The sequence below is a fragment of the Ursus maritimus genome, unplaced genomic scaffold, assembly GCF_017311325.1.
Source record: "Ursus maritimus isolate PB19 unplaced genomic scaffold, ASM1731132v1 scaffold_35, whole genome shotgun sequence".
Classification (NCBI taxonomy): Eukaryota; Metazoa; Chordata; class Mammalia; order Carnivora; family Ursidae; genus Ursus; species Ursus maritimus.
Genome location: NW_024426119.1, coordinates 23,869,936 through 23,886,278, shown reverse-complemented (window position 1 = coordinate 23,886,278; position 16,343 = coordinate 23,869,936). Strand labels below are relative to the sequence as shown.

The window sequence follows — 16,343 nt, the reverse complement described above, 5'->3', positions numbered from 1 at the left end:
TTACTTACATATAACACCCAGTGCACCATGCAATATGTGCCCTCCTTACTACCCATCACCAGTCTATCCCATTCCCCCACCCCCTCCCCTCTGAAGCCCTCAGTTTGTTTCCCAGAGTCCATAGTCTCTCATGGTTCATTCCCCCTTCTGTTTACCCCCCCTTCATTCTTCCCTTCCTTCTCCTGCCAATCTTTCTACCTCTTATGGTCCATAAATCAGTAAAACCATATGAAAATTGTCTTTCTCTGCTTGACTTATTTCGCTTAGCATTATCTCCTCCAGTCCCATCCATGTTGCAGCAAATGTTGAGAAATCGTTCTTTTTGATGGCTGAGTAATATTCCATTGTATATATGGACAACATCTTCTTAATCCATTCGTTTGTTGAAGGGCATCTCGGCTCCTTCCATGATTTAGCTACTGTGGACAATGCTGCTATGAACATTGGGGTGCATATGGCCCTTCTCTTCACTACGTCTGTATCTTTGGGGTAGATACCCAGTAGTGCAATTGCTGTATCATAGGGTAGCTCAATTTTTAACTTTTTAAGGGACCTCCACACTGTTTTCCAAAGTGGCTGTACCAACTTGCATTCCCACCAACAGTGTAAGAGGGATCCCCTTTCTGCACATCCTCTCCAACATTTGTTGTTTCCTGCCTTGTCAATTTTTGCCATTCTAACTGGCGTAAGGTGGTATCTCAGTGTGGTTTTGATTTGAATTTCCCTGGTGGCTAATGATTTTGAACATTTTTTCATGTGTCTGTTAGCCATTTGTATGTCTTCATTGGAAAAGTGTCTGTTCATATCTTCTGCCCATTTTTTGATTTGTTTCTTGCATATTGAGTTTGAGAAGTTCTTTGTAGGTCTTGGATACCAATCTTTTATCTGTAGTGTCGTTTGCAAATATCTTCTCCCATTCCGTGGGCTGCCTCTTGGTTTTTTTCACCATCCTATCATTACTTACAAGTAAGAATTTCAAATTGATCAGTAAACATTGACTGTTGCAAAAACTGGCACTAATATAGGACCACAACTTCCAAATGAAGGCATTCTTTATCTTTAGCCTTGATGGTTTTTAATTTCTTATTTTAATGTCCATTTTTACAGTTTTATTGAAATATAATTGATATAAAATATTGTGTAAGTTTAAGGTATACAACTGTATTTATTTGATACATTTACATATATTGGAATGATCACTCCACTGAGTTAGCTAACAGCTCCATCATGTCACATAATTACCAGTTTTTTGTTATGGTGGGAACACTTAAAATCTACTCTCTTAGTAACTTTCAAGTATATGATACAGTTCATCAACTATAATCACCATGCTATATATAGTTCTCCAGAACTTGCTCATCTTATAACCGGAAGTCTGTACACTTTGAGCAACATCTACCCATTTCCCCCATCCCCTGGTAACCACCACACCACACTATTCTCTGTTTCTATGAGTTTGGCTTTTTTAGATGCAAAATATAAGCAATATCATATAGTATTTGTCTTTTTCTGTCTGATTTATTTCACTTAGCATAGTGCCTTCAAGGTCCATCCATATGGTTGCAAATGGAAAAATTTTCTTCTTTCTCGTGGCTAAACAATATTCCATTGTCTGTAAATACCAATCTTCTTTATCCATTCATCCATTGACAGACACCTAGATTGTTTCCATATCTTGGTGGTTCTGAATAAGGCTGCAATGAACATGGGAGTACAGATATCTCTTTGATATATTTTTATTTCTTTTGGATATATACCCAGAAGTGGGATTGCTCGGTTACATGGTAGCTCTATTTAAATTTTTTAGGAACCTCCATATTGTTTTCCAAAGTAACAGCACCAATTTACTTTCTCACCAACAGTGCCCAAGAGTTCCCTATTCTTTACATCCTTGCCAAGACTTATTTCTTGTCTTTTTGGTGCTAGCCATTCTGATGGATGTGAGATGAGATCTCATTGTGGTTTTGATTTGCATTTCCCTGATGTTTAGTGATTCTGAGCATCTTTTCATGTGTCTGTTGGCCATCTGTATGTCTTCTTTGGAAAAGTGTCTGTTCAGTTCCTCTATTCATTTTTAAATTAGATTTTTGTTTGTTTTTTTCTTGTTTGTTTTTTTGCTAGTGAGTTGTAGGAGTTCTTTATATATTTTGGATATTAACCCTTTATCAGAATATGATTTGTGAATATATTCCATGAGTTGCCTTTTAATTTTGTTAATGGTTTCCTTCACTATGCATAAGATTTTTAGTTTGATGCAGTCCCACTTTTTAATTTTTGCCTTTGTTGCTTGTGTTTCTGGTGTCATTTCTCAAAAAATTGTTTCCAAGATTGATGTCAAGGATTTTTCCCTGATATTTTCTTATGGTTTTACCGTTCAGTTCTTATTTTTAAGACTTTAATCCTCTTTGAGTTAATTTTTTTGTGAGTGGTATTAAAAAGTCCAATTTCATTCTTCCACATGTGGTTATTCAGTTTAACCATCACCATTTACGGAAGAGAGTATTGAGTATTATTTGACTGTATTTGTGAGGGTTTATTTCTGGGCTCTGGATTCTACTCCATGGATATATGTCTATTTTTATGGCAGTACCATTATTTTTGATTACTGGAGCTTTGTAGTGTAATTTGAAATCAGGAAGTGTGATGCTTCCAGCTTTGGTATTTCTCTGGATTGGTTCTTTTGTGATTACATACAAACTTTAAGGTAAAGTTTTTTCTATTTCTGTAAAAAATGCCACTGGAATTTTGATAGGAACTATACTGAATCTATAGATGGCTCTGCAGAGTATGGACATTTTAGCAAAATTAATTCTTTCAATCCATGAACACAGGATACCTTTCCATTTGTTTGTCTCTTCTTCAATTTCTTTTATCAAAATCTTATAGTTTTCAGTATACAGATCTTTCATCTTGACTGAATTTATTCCTAAGTACTTTATTATTATTAATGCTATTGTGAATGGGATTGTTTTATTACTTTTTCAGATATTTTGTTGTTAGTATAGAGAAATGCAACTGATTTTGTACAGTAATTTTGTACCTCGCAACATTGCTGAATTCACTGATTAGTTCTAACAGTTTTTTGGTGGAGTCTTGAGGGTTTTCTAGACACAGGCATAACACAAGAGATATTGAGTGTTCAGTTCCAGACCACTGCAATAAAGTGAATATCACAATAAAGCAAGTTGAATCAATTTTTTGGTTTCCCAATGCATATAAAAATTTTGTTCACACTATGCTACAGTCTATTAAGTGTGCTATATAGCATTATGTCTAATTTAATACACATACTTTAATTTTAAAACTTTATTGCTAAAAAATGCTATTACCTGAGCTTTCAGTGAGTTGTAATCACTAATCAGATTATCGTGCCAAATATAAAAATGAGAAAGTTTGAAATATTGTGAGAATTACCAAATTCTCATGGAGACATGAGGTAAGCAAATACTGTTGGGCAAATGGCACTGATAGACTTGCTTGATGCAGGATTACCACAAACCTTCAATTTGCAAAAAACGCCATATCTATGAAGCACAATAAAATGAGGTATGCCTGTAGAAGATTATATCATCTACAAAACAAGGCAATTTTACTTCTATCTTTCCCTTTTGGATGCATTTTACTTAGCTTTTTTATTTTTTTCTTCCTTTCCTGACTGCTCTGGCTAGGACTTCCTTACTCTGTTAAATAGGAATGGTTAAGGATGGGTACCTTCGTCTTGTTCCTTATCGTAGAGGAAAAGCTTTCCGTCTTTCACCACTGAATATGTTAGCTATGGGCTTGTCATATATTGACTTTATTATGTTGAGGTACGTTCCTTCTATACCCAATGTGCTGAGTGTTTTTGATAATGAAAGGATATTGTAATTTCTCAAGTGTTTTTTCTGCATCTACTGAGATGATCATGTGGTTTTTCTCCTTCATTTTATTAATGTGGTGTATAACATTTGTTGATTTGCATATGTTGACTCATCCTGCATCCTAGAGATAAATCCTGCTTGATCCTGGTTTATGATCCTTTTAATGTGCTGTTGAATTTGGTTTCTAATATTTTATTGAGAATGTTTGCATCTATATTCATTAGGGATATTGGTCTGCAGTTTTCTTGTAGTGCCCTTATCTGCCTTTAGTATCAGGGTAAAGCTGGCCTCTTAAGATGAGTTTGGGAGTTCAGCTTTTTTGGAAGAGTTTGATAAGGATTGACATTAATTCCTATTTAAATGTTTGGTAGAATTCACCAATGAAACCATATGGTCCTGGACTATACTTTCTTGGGTGGTTTTTAAAAACTGATTTAATCTCCTTGTTCATATTTTACAGTTAGAGTAATTATAGGTAGGTAAGGATTTACTGATGTCATCTCATTAATTGTTTTATGGCATCTTTGTGGCTCCTTTGTTCTTTTCTTCCTCTCTTGCTGCCTTCCTTTGTGAATTGATGATTTCCATAATGGCTTGCTTTGATTCTCTTCTCTTTATCTCTTGTGAATTTGCTTAGGTTTTGCTTTGTGGTTACTGTGAGGGTTACATGAAACTTTATATAATATTCTATTTTATGCTGATAATTTAACTTTGATTGCATACCTGGAACTACTCTTTTACTCCCTCTCTTTTATGTTTTTGATGTCACTGTTTACATCCTTTTCCGTTGTATCTCCATGAAGAAATTATTATAGCTGTAGCTATTTTTAATATTTTTGTATTTAACTTTTATACTAGAATTAAGTGGTTAGCACACTACCATTCTACAGTATTAGAATATTCTGAATCTAACCATATGCTTACCTTTACTGGTGTGTTGTATATTTTTATATAATTTTTTGTTATTAATTAGTGTCCTTTCATTTCAGCTTGAAGAACTTCTTTTAGTATATCTTAGAAGTCAGTTCTGGTGAACTCCCTTAGCTTTTGTTTGTTAGAGAAAATATCTCACCTTCACTTTTGATGGACACCTTTTCTTGTTAAAGTATTCTTGGTTGGCCATTTTTTTTTTCCTTTTAGCTCCTATCTGAAACTGATGAACCATTGCTAGCTTTGAAGATGAAAGAGGGCCATGAGGCAAAGAATGTACACAGCTTCTAAATGCTTCAAAAAAAATTCTTCCACAAAACCTGTAGAAGAAATACAGCTCTGCTAACATCTTGATTTTAGCCTAGTGAGACTCATTTTGGATTTCTGACGTCCAGGACTGTAAGATAATACAGTGTGTTGTTTTAAACTGCTAAGTGGTAATTTTGTTACAGCAGCAAGAAGAAACTAACAGAAACTAATAGCTATCCAAAATGGTTGGACTAACTTAAACTCCCACCAGCATGTCAGTCTTTTATTCTAAGAAAATGTGGGTTTGAATTTTTTTTTTAAGATTTTTGTTTGTTTCAGGTTTTGTTTTTGTTTTTGAATTTCAGTTAGTTAACATACAATGCAGTATTAGTTTCAGGCTTACAATATAGTGATTCAACAATTCCATACATCATGCAGTGCTCATCACAAGTGCACTCCTTAATCCTCATCACCTATTTCACCCACCCCCCACCCACCTCCCTTCTGGTAACCATCAGCGTGTTCTTTACAGCTGAGTCTGTTTCTTGGTTTGCCTCTTTCTTTTCTTCCCCTTTGCTCATTTGTTTTGTTTATAAATTCCACAAAGGAGTGATATCATATGGCATTTGTCTTTCTCTGATTTCACTTAGCATAAAACTCTCTAGCTCCATCCATATTGTTGCAAATGGCAGGATTTCATTCTTTTTATGGCTGTATAATATTCCATTGTGTGTGTGTGTGTGTATATATATATATATATATGTATGTATATATATTCCATTGTATATGTGTGTGTGTGTGTGTGTGTGTCTGTACACACACACACATATACACACCACTTCTTTATCCATTCATCAGTTGATGGACACTTGGGCTATTTTCATAATTTTTCTACTGTGGATGAACATATCCCTTTGAATTAGTATTTTTGCATTCTTTGGGCAAATACCTAGTAGTGCAATTGCTGGATCATAGGGTAATTCTATGTTTAACTTTTTGAGGCACCTTCGTACTATTTTTCACAGTGGCTGCACCAGTTTGCATTCCTACCAACAGTATAAGAGGGTTCCCAATACCTGTTGTTTCTTGTGTTGTCGATTTTAGTCATTTTGACAGGTGTGAGGTGCCTTTGGAATGTCAACATTAATGATAAATTTGGATTCAGTATAATGCAGAAAAATGAAGTGAGATAATTGGAAACAAAGAAATAGAAATTTTTTTGCAGAGGATAAGATTTTGTATGTAGAAAACCCAAAAGTATGTACAGATAAACTATGGGTCAAATTTTATCAATCTCTGGATACAAATTAAAAGGTAAATTATAATTCATGAGCAATAGTTTGAAAATGAAATTTAAGGGGCGCCTGGGTGGCACAGCGGTTAAGCGTCTGCCTTCGGCTCAGGGCGTGATCCTGACGTTATGGGATCGAGCCCCACATCAGGCTCCTTTGCTATGAGCCTGCTTCTTTCTCTCCCACTCCTCCTGCTTGTGTTCCCTCTCTCGCTGGCTGTCTCTATCTCTGTCGAATAAATAAAATCTTTAAAAAAAAAAAAAAAAGAAAATGAAATTTAAAGTATTTCTAATAACACTCCAAAAATGCCAAATGCCTAGGAAAAATAATAAAAGATGTACAAGATCTATATGCTGAAAATAGAAAATATACTGAGATAAGTTAACAAAATGCTCAATAAATAGGGAGATATGCCCTTTTCATGAGTGGATGACTCAATAAAGTTAAGACAATGATCCTAAAACTTATCTATAGATCCTTGCTTGGTCATGGCAAGAGTAAAGGGATTCTTTCTATAATATTAATTTCTTTTTAGATAACATTGGGTAGAAGTCAAATCAATCTGTTTGCCTCTATAGTAACAGAACTATAATTAAAGACTAGAAAAAAATCTAATTTTATGTATCTATAAAATTGATTCAGTGTTAGAATACTGGTAGCTAAAACCCCTAAAAATTATTCATTGTAAATTTAAGAATAAAGATATATCTAAACTGTATCAGGTGAAGATTTATGTTAGAAAGAATTTTTCTCTCTTTTGTGAACTCATATATTTTTTTAGGAGAAAAGGGATTTTTAATTGGTTAAAGATATAGCACATATTAAAACCATTGGAAATACAAATAATATCCTGTGGAAACACACATGTGTACTAGTCTATGCAACCACACAGAGAATATATAGAATTCTATTTCTGAAAAATAGGAATACATCTTTGCTTTCAAGCCACTGGGTACCATTTATAATATTTTGCTATGTATCATTATATAATAGAAACAACTCAGTAACTTCCCAACTCCAAATATGATACAAGCCACAGTATTTAACATAAAGCAAAAAAAAGTAGACATTAATAACTAAAATATAAACACAAAAATCTTTGCCATTAAAAGGCATTATCTTAAAAGACTCTTGGGTAAAACAGAAATCAAAATTGCAACTACATGCTGGATATGCTCTATCTCTTGATCAATATAGTGATTTCATGTATACATATGTGTGTGTATAGCTGGGTTCTTCCCATAGGAAGCTCCATGGACTTCCTATGTTTCCAATTTGTATTCTCCCCTCACTACTATGATTGTTTCATTAATTCTCAACAATTTTTGTTAGAACGTTGGATAATAATTTTTATCTGCTGTGTTCCATTTTTTAATTGCTGGGTTAAAAATTTCATCTGTTTTTGCTCAATTTTTTCTATTGAGTATTAAAATCTGTATTAGTTTGCTAGGGCTGCCATAACAAAAATGCGATAGGCTGGAGGACTTCAACAACAGAAATTTATTTCATCACAGTTCTGGAGGGTGGAAGTCCAAGATCAAGGTACCATCAGGTGTGATTCCTTGCAAGGCCTCTCTCCTTGGTTTATAGATGGCTAACTTCTTGCTGTGTCCTCACATGGCCTTTTCTCTGTGAATACACATCCCTGATGTCTCCCTATTCTAAGGACACCAGTCCTATTAGATTATGACTCACTCAAATGATCTCATTTAACCTAATTACGTCTTTAAAGTCCTATATTGAAATGCAGTCATGTTCTGAGGTGTACTGGGGGTTAGAACTTCAACATGTTTATTTTGGGGGACACAATACGGTCTAGAATAGGTCAGTAGGAAAGTTGTCCTGTTCATCATCACATATTTTTTGTATAGTATCTTGGTATGAATGCTATGTACATTCCCTTTTTATTTCTTATATTAGAATTAGTTGGATTTTTCTCTATAATTAGGAGACTCTTGACTGTGTGTGTTGATTGAAGTGGGGGGGTGGTTTCTCAGGACTGTTTTCTAGTCTTTACCTCTCAAGGGCTCCCTTCTTAAAATATGAAACATTTTCTTTTAGAAGTGATTTGGTTACTAAGAACTGGTGTAAAATAGTTTAAAAAATCAGTCAAAATTTGTATACAAAGATTTACAAGAAGAACTATTTGAAAATTGTCAGTAGCTTCTGGTAGTCCACAAGAGTAAAGCAATCTTAAAAAAAAAAAGTTTTGGGGAGGTCACTCCGAAATATGAAACTCTACCTTAGTTTTAAACTCAAGTACCTACATGTCTAGCTAAGTGCTCTAGGATAGAATTTCACTTTCCTTCAGCCTTTCAGTCCTATCACTCCCACCAACACATATACCAAGATTCAAAAAACAACTTTTCCTTGATTAGTGATTGATTATATTTCTTCAAGGAACTCAGTTAACTCTAGAATTTACCCAATATTATTTGCCATAAAAATGTCAGTAGTGTTCCAAAGAAACACATAAACTATTTATCTTCCAAATATGAATATATATAGTATAATTTTATTTCTATGGAAATTCAATTTTCTATAATAATTCCACTGTTTATAAAATTATTTGGCTTCTAAAGCTAAAAACAGATTAATTTTGGTATAGCAAAACTTTCAGAAGAAAATAAATAATTGTTATTTCTTGAAAAACATACACATCAATATGGCATGTTTCGTAAGGCAAAGAATTACCAATTTTTTTAGCTGGAGTAAACGAGATACTGTATATGAGAAGTTTTAGGTATCAAAATAATGACTAATATGTAAATGATATACTCATACCTGACAACCAAAGAAAAATATTATTCCCTAGATCTTCTTTAAATTCATCATTAAAAAGATTACTGGATTCTGGAAATGCTTCCTGGAATGTTGCATAAATGGCCTGTGCCAAACAATCAGGATACACCTGTCAAAAATAGAGTCATATTAGAATAATTTTATATTTTATATAGTATCTATCAACTACCAAAGAAATGATTAAGTTTGTGAAATATACATGTACCTTTTTTCTTATAGCTTGCGTTTGACCACTTATAACTTCTTTGTACCTCTAATTGAGGGACATGAACAAAGAAGAGTTGAAAATAAAATCAATTTGGCTATTTGTTGGCATTTTAGAAAATTCAATTTGGATAAAAAGATGAAGTTAACAATTAAGATAAAGTTTGATGATTCTATTTTAAGTTTTGATGATTATTTCATTTAGAAAATTTAATTTGGATAAAGGATGAAGATTAGGTTTGATGATTATATTTTAAGATAAAGTTTGATGATTATTTATTTCATTTAACCTTGATATTGTTATCCTCTTTTAGAAAGTAATATATACAGATCATTATTTTTTTTTTTTTGTACTTTTTTTTTTTTTTTTTTTTTTTTAAAGATTTTATTTATTTATTTGACAGAGATAGAGACAGCCAGCGAGAGAGGGAACACAAGCAGGGGGAGTGGGAGAGGAAGAAGCAGGCTCATAGCGGAAGAGCCTGATGTGGGGCTCGATCCCAGAACGCCGGGATCACGCCCTGAGCTGAAGGCAGATGCTTAACCGCTGTGCCACCCAGGCGCCCCTATACAGATCATTATAATAAAAAGTATGTTTATGTATTTTTAATTAAAATATAATTGACATATAACACTGTGTAAGCTTAAGGTATACAACATGTTGATTTGATACACTTACATAATGCAATATGATTACTACCATAGCATTAACTAACACCTCTATCACCTCACATAATTATCATTCTGTGTGTGTGTGTGTGTGTGTGGTAAGAGTAGCAAGCATATTTTTAAATAACTGAAGTCGGTATAGATGAGTTAATATATTGCAATTACTATTGTATTGTTTACATATGAAAACTATGAACAGATATCAACAAATATATGGTTCTACCATTATTCTATTAGACTTAAAATCCCTAAACTACTAAATACCTCTTAGGAAGTGACTAAACATAAAAGTTACATTTTTACATTAAATTAAAAAAAAATTAATTCATTATTCTTGTACTCAGCAACCAAATAAATATCTAAAATCACATTTAGCCCTTAATAGTAAATGTAAAATTTTGTAATCTAAGTGTCCCTTAGAGGTCACTGTCCTAATCCGTGGAGTGTGTAAATGTTCATTTACACAGCAAAAGGGCTTTGCAGATTTCATTAAGTTAAAGATCTTAAAATGGGGAGATTATATTGGATTATCCAGTGGGCCTCAATCACAAGTGTCCTTTTAAGAGGAAAGCTATGGAAATTTTTACTACAGAAGAGAAGAAGGCAATGGGATGGCAGAAAAAGAAATTAGAGTAATATCAGAATCCAAGGAATGTGGGCAGCCACCAGAAGCTAGAAGAGGCAAGAAGTGGATTTGCCTTTAGGGTCTCTTAAAGAAAGTGGCCCTGTTGATACCTTGATTTTAGCCCTGTAAGACTCATTTTGGACGTCTGGCCTCTATAACTCTAAAATAATGAATTTTTGTTGTCTTAAAAGTCACTAAATTTGTGATAATTTGTTATAGCAACAATAAGAAACTAGGGGCGCCTGGGTAGCGCAGTCAGTCGGTAAGCGTCTGCCTTCGGCTCAGGGCGTGATCCCGGCGTTATGGGATCGAGCCCCACGTCAGGCTTCTCCACTATGAGCCTGCTTCTTCCTCTCCCACACCCCTGCTGTGTTCCCTCTCTCGCTGGCTGTCTCTCTGTCACATAAATAAATAAAATCTTTAAAAAAACAAACAAACAAACAAAAAAAACAATAAGAAACTAATACTACTACTCCAGGTTATAAGTGATAATATTTGCTGTAAGTGATAATATTCTTTGAAGAACTCCATGATTTTTTTTGGTGGTGATGGTGGGGGGAATGCATTAACATATTGGTATATTTAATTTTATTGAAATGAATCATGAACATTTTCAATACCAGAGACAAACACATATTTTATTATAAAAAAATCATACTATTAAAATTAAGAGGTTGAACAAGGTGAATAAGGGGAACTTCTAAAAGTTTTCTGTGAATATCTCGTATTCATGATTAAGATCAAGTGTCAAATTGTGTTGGGAAAATTTCTGAAGGTCTATCATTGAATGACACTTGAAGACAACAAAAGTACAAGTCACACTAAATATGTTTAGATTCAGCTAATTTGTACTGAATAGTGGGACATGATAATGACTCTCTGATTCTTAAAAATTAATAAATTTCTCTTTGTTAGGTAAGGTAAATCAGATGAGCAAGCAGTAACAAATCCCGACTTATCTGAATGAGTTAAAAATAATGGAAATTGGTCAATAAGAGATAAGACTTTATTTCTACTTAAACAGCTCTGGAAGAGATAGATGTATAGGGAGGTGTCCTCATTCTCAAGCATCGAAACAAAGAGAGAGTATTAAAAGAAGACTGAACCCAGGCCAAGGGGTCAAAATCACCAAGATGTACATCTTATTTGTTCTCAAAGAGGCTTTGAATCTTAATTAAACAACTTCTTATTTCTCCTCAGAAAAAGCCACAGAAAATAGGGCCCTCAAAAAAATCAAGTCATGATTTGAGAAAGGTTATAAATATAACATCTATCAAAAGGCATATCCATCCCAGGGGAAAACATTTGGACCAAAAGCATAGGGCTAGAAATTGGAGAATGGGGGATATGCAATGGTGCCAGTACTTTTTTTGTCCACTTTACATAGGCCTGTTATCTTTTTCTCAAGAGCATTATGTTAAAGCATGCTTGATATCATCAAACCATGTAGGTAGGCTAGGCTCACTCACCACAAAAGGACAGACTAAGTCAAAGATCATGGATAGAAGAAACAGCTGTTTTGTCACTTCCAGACAATTTGCCAAAAATCCTAATCATTAACTAACTTTTACATGGAAATAAGAAAAAATATTTTAATATTAGCAGAGAAAATCCTAGTTCATCTTTCAGAACACCACTATTCTACAAAATGACAATTTATGAATCACAGTTCTAATCGACCTCTTCCAGCTATGGAACTGAGAGACTAAATTTGTTGCCAAGATCACCCAGGTAACTGGTAGCAGATTCTGGACATGTCCAGAATGGACCAGTCCACTACTGGTTTCCTTTTATAGACACTGTATGTATATGGCTGTGAGTAAGAAAGAAAGGTAAAGACTGAACATATTGTCTGGCAATGTAAGTTTGTTTATATTTTCACTGTGAAGGACATTTTACTGTTTTTGGTTTAACCATGAAAACAGTTCTCAACTCCAAAATATGAATGTATTTCTGATTTACAGATGTCAACACAACAAAGGATTTGAATGTGACTTCTGCTTTGAGGTGCTGGATGTTTAAATTTATTTATTTATTTATTTTAAAGATTTTATTTATTTATTCGACAGAGATAGAGACAGCCAGCGAGAGAGGGAACAGAAGCAGGGGGAGTGGGAGAGGAAGAAGCAGGCTCCTAGCAGAAGAGCCTGATGTGGGTCTCAATCCCGTAACGCCGGGATCATGCCCTGAGCCAAAGGCAGACGCTTTAACCGCTGTGCCACCCAGGTGCCCCTGGATGTTTAAATTTAAAAGAATCTAATGAAATTCCTATACATTTTCTTTTCACATTACTGAAGAACACAAATTCTTTTAATCAATCCTATTCACTAGTTATTATAATAACAAAAACATAATACAAACATTTAATTATAAATATATCCCTTGTCATTAACTGTAAAAGGTCCTTACATATAACATAAACTTCTCAAGTCCTCTTAAACAAATCAAAAGATACATTATAAAGTAAAAGAAAAATGATAATTTTATAGGTAAACAGAAAAAATCAAGAATACACACAGAATTAGACAGTATTCAAATTATCAATATGCAAACGAAACACCTATGCCACACTAAGGAGATTCTGTAAGACTTTTAGGCAAGGGGATACAATATCATGAGGGGGAAACATAACTTTTAAAACAGGACCATTACTTACTTTACTTCAGGAAATTTGCTTTCAAAGTAACAAAATATGTTCTAATAGATGTTTAAATAAAATGACTATTTTTTAAATTTCATTTGCTCTAAAAATGCTTCGTGCAACCAGTTAATTTCTATGTTTACCTGGAGGAATGCATCTTTTCGACTTGCGGGGATACTCATGAAAAGTGTCACGTAACTTTCTGAAATTCTGTCAAACAGGAAATCTTGATTTTCTCTGTCAGGCTTAAAAAATAAAACATGTATGAAATTAAAAGCATTAATATGACAATTTAAAATTGGAATTTGTGCACATAATGTCAGTAAGTTTATTCTTAAAAGGCAGATCATTTGCTACAGTGAGAATGAGCATGGGTTTGGTGTCATGCAGACCTGCATTTGAACACTGGGTTTGTTAGTCATCAGTTGCTTTACCCTGGGCTAGTTAATCAGTCCTAGTTTCCTCATCTGCCAAATGTATAAAATATACATACCTTATAGTGGCATAGTAAAATAAGGACAAGGGTCATGTTTAGTTTGACTTTGTATTTCAAGCACTTAACACAATGCCTGGCATTCAATGAGTTACTGAAAGAAACTCAAACATTCAATGAGTTACTGAAAGTTCCTGCATTAAAGCTGTCACGTAGAGGCGATCAATGACTATTACTTTCTGTTGTCCTGCATCTACTCCAACTCTATCATTATCAGTAACTCAGGATGAAATTAAAGCCATTACTAGGATGAGACAACCACAGCCAGAACTAATAAAATTGTGACACGATGGCTAAACTAAGACACAGTAAATATTTTGTAAGAAGAAAGTGTGTATAGATAATAATGTCAATATTATAGTAAAGTCCTGTTGGATGAGCTTGGGAAGATGGTGCAGTAGGGAGCTCCGGAGCTCTCCCCAGCCACATTCACAGCTAGATAATCATCCACATACAAGATAGTAAACCAGAGCGCAATCTGAAGACTGGCAGAAAAACTTCACAACTAAATTTAGAGAAGAAACTGCATCTGAAACGTTAGGGAGGTCAGAAAGGTAGAGGGAGACTGCCCTCAGGGGGAAAGGAGCTGCTTGCCTAAAGAGGGCAATGGGCCCTCACAACAGGCACTAATCTCCATAACATTTGGCTTTAAAAACTAAAAGGGTTGAATTCCTCCTGTTTGTACAACCAGTGGTATTTGGAGCTTAGAACTTGAAAAGTCACCTGACTCAGCACTAGGTGAGCCTGGAGGTCAAGTGATAGCTGAGTCACCACCACCCTTAAAGGGACAGCAGCCTGTGCAAAGAGGCAACATAAAAATGACAAGTTTACACAATGCTGCAGGCAAATGGGAGACAAATCTGTTCATACTGACTTCAGAATGTGTTGGTGGACTTCTCCAAAAATGAGGGAGCTGGCAGGTGCCTTTTCCTTCCCCACTCCCTAGCATAAATACCTGCGGGAGGCAAGGCTATAAAGACACTTAAAGCTGCCTGTGTGCCCTGTCCAAGTGCCAGATGCAGAACTGCTGCTGTATGCCACGGCCAGCCACCATACCATGCCTAGCTGCATGCCCCTGGCCACCATCACATGGGCCCAGCCTTATATTCCCGGTTGCCCTGGCACACAGTCCCCAGCTTCAGCAGCACTTTGGGGGATCCAGCATAGGCCTAGAGGCCCAATGCAAATTTTGCTAACACTGCTGCACCCTCCCCCGCCCCCGTTCCAAGTTCTCCAGCAGGCAAGTCCCCTCAGAACTGGCCTGCCTGAGTCCCACTAACACCACAGAGAAGAAGCACAGCCCACAACAGGCAGAGTCAGTACAGATGACTGCACAGAAAGGAAAGGTGATGCAGATAAAACAGGAGGGTATAAGCAAAACACATAGGATACTCTCCTGAAGTGCCAGGTTCTGGTGAACAGGGGACACTGCACTTCAGGGTATTCTAGGGCCTCCCCTTCATAAAGTCACTATTTCAAGAGGAGAAGACATAGCTGACTTTCTTAACACAGAGAAACAGACACAGAGAGACAGACAAAATGAGAAGACAGAGAAATTTATCCCAAATGAAAGAACAGCACAAGACCATAGCCAGAGATCTAAGCAAAACAGATATAAGTAACACACCTGATGGAGCATTTAAACAATGATCATAAGGATACTCACTGGATTTGAGAAAAGAGTGGAAGATATGAGTGAGAGCCTTAACACAGAGATAAGGAATAACATAGTGGAGATAAAGGGCTCGATAAATGATATGAGAAACATACTTGATGGAATGAATAGCAGGATGTCAGAAGCAGGGGAATGAATTAGTGACATAGAAGACAGAGTAATGGAAAGTAATTGAGCTGAACAAAAGAGAGAAAAAAGAGTTATGCAAAATAAGAAAAGACTTTGGGAATTCAATGATTCCATCAAATGCAATAATATTCGTATTATTGGAGTTCCAGAAAAAGAGAAAAAAGGGGGCAGAAAATTTATTTGAAGAAATAATAGTTGAAAACTTCCCTAATCTGGAGAAGGAAACAGATGTCCAGATCTAGGAGACACTGAGAATTCCCACCAAAATCAATAAAAGCAGACCCACGCCAGACATACTGTAATTAAATTTGCAAAATATAGTGATAAAGAAAAAAATCTTAAGAGCAGCAAGACAAAAGAAGTCAGTAACTTACAAGGGAAAACCCATAAGGTTAGCAGGAAATTTTACAACAGAAACTTTTCAAGCCGGAAGAAGGAAGTGGCATGATATATTCAAAAAGCTGAATGGGAAAAATCTGCAGCCAAGAATACCCTATCCAACAAGACTATCATTCAGAATATAAGGAGAGATAAAGAGTTTCCCTGACAAACAAAAACTAAAGGAGTTTGTGACCACTAAATCAGCCCTGCAAGAAATATTAAAGGGGACTCTTTGAGTGGAAAGGAAAGACCAAAGTGACAGTATAAAGGTAGGGAACACAAAAGTAATAAAAATGAATATTTCTGTAAAAAACAGTCAAGGATATAAAATATGACACAATATACCTAAAATGTGGGTGGGGGGAAGAATAGGTTCAAACTTTAACAACCATC

General features: G+C 35.1%; 1 protein-coding gene across 5 annotated transcripts in view; it reads right to left on the bottom strand.

Annotated features, from left to right (window-relative positions):
* Positions 1-16,343, bottom strand: part of FAM227B (family with sequence similarity 227 member B) — a 195,494-nt gene that overhangs the window by 151,199 nt on the left and 27,952 nt on the right. For all 5 annotated transcript variants that reach the window (XM_008705942.2, XM_040620647.1, XM_040620646.1 and 2 more), the window contains exons 9-10: positions 13,416-13,517; positions 9,116-9,242 (exon numbers count right to left, since the gene is read on the bottom strand). In XM_008705942.2, coding sequence (XP_008704164.1) covers positions 9,116-9,242; positions 13,416-13,517 — 229 coding nt within the window. The remainder of the gene's footprint in view (positions 1-9,115; positions 9,243-13,415; positions 13,518-16,343) is intronic.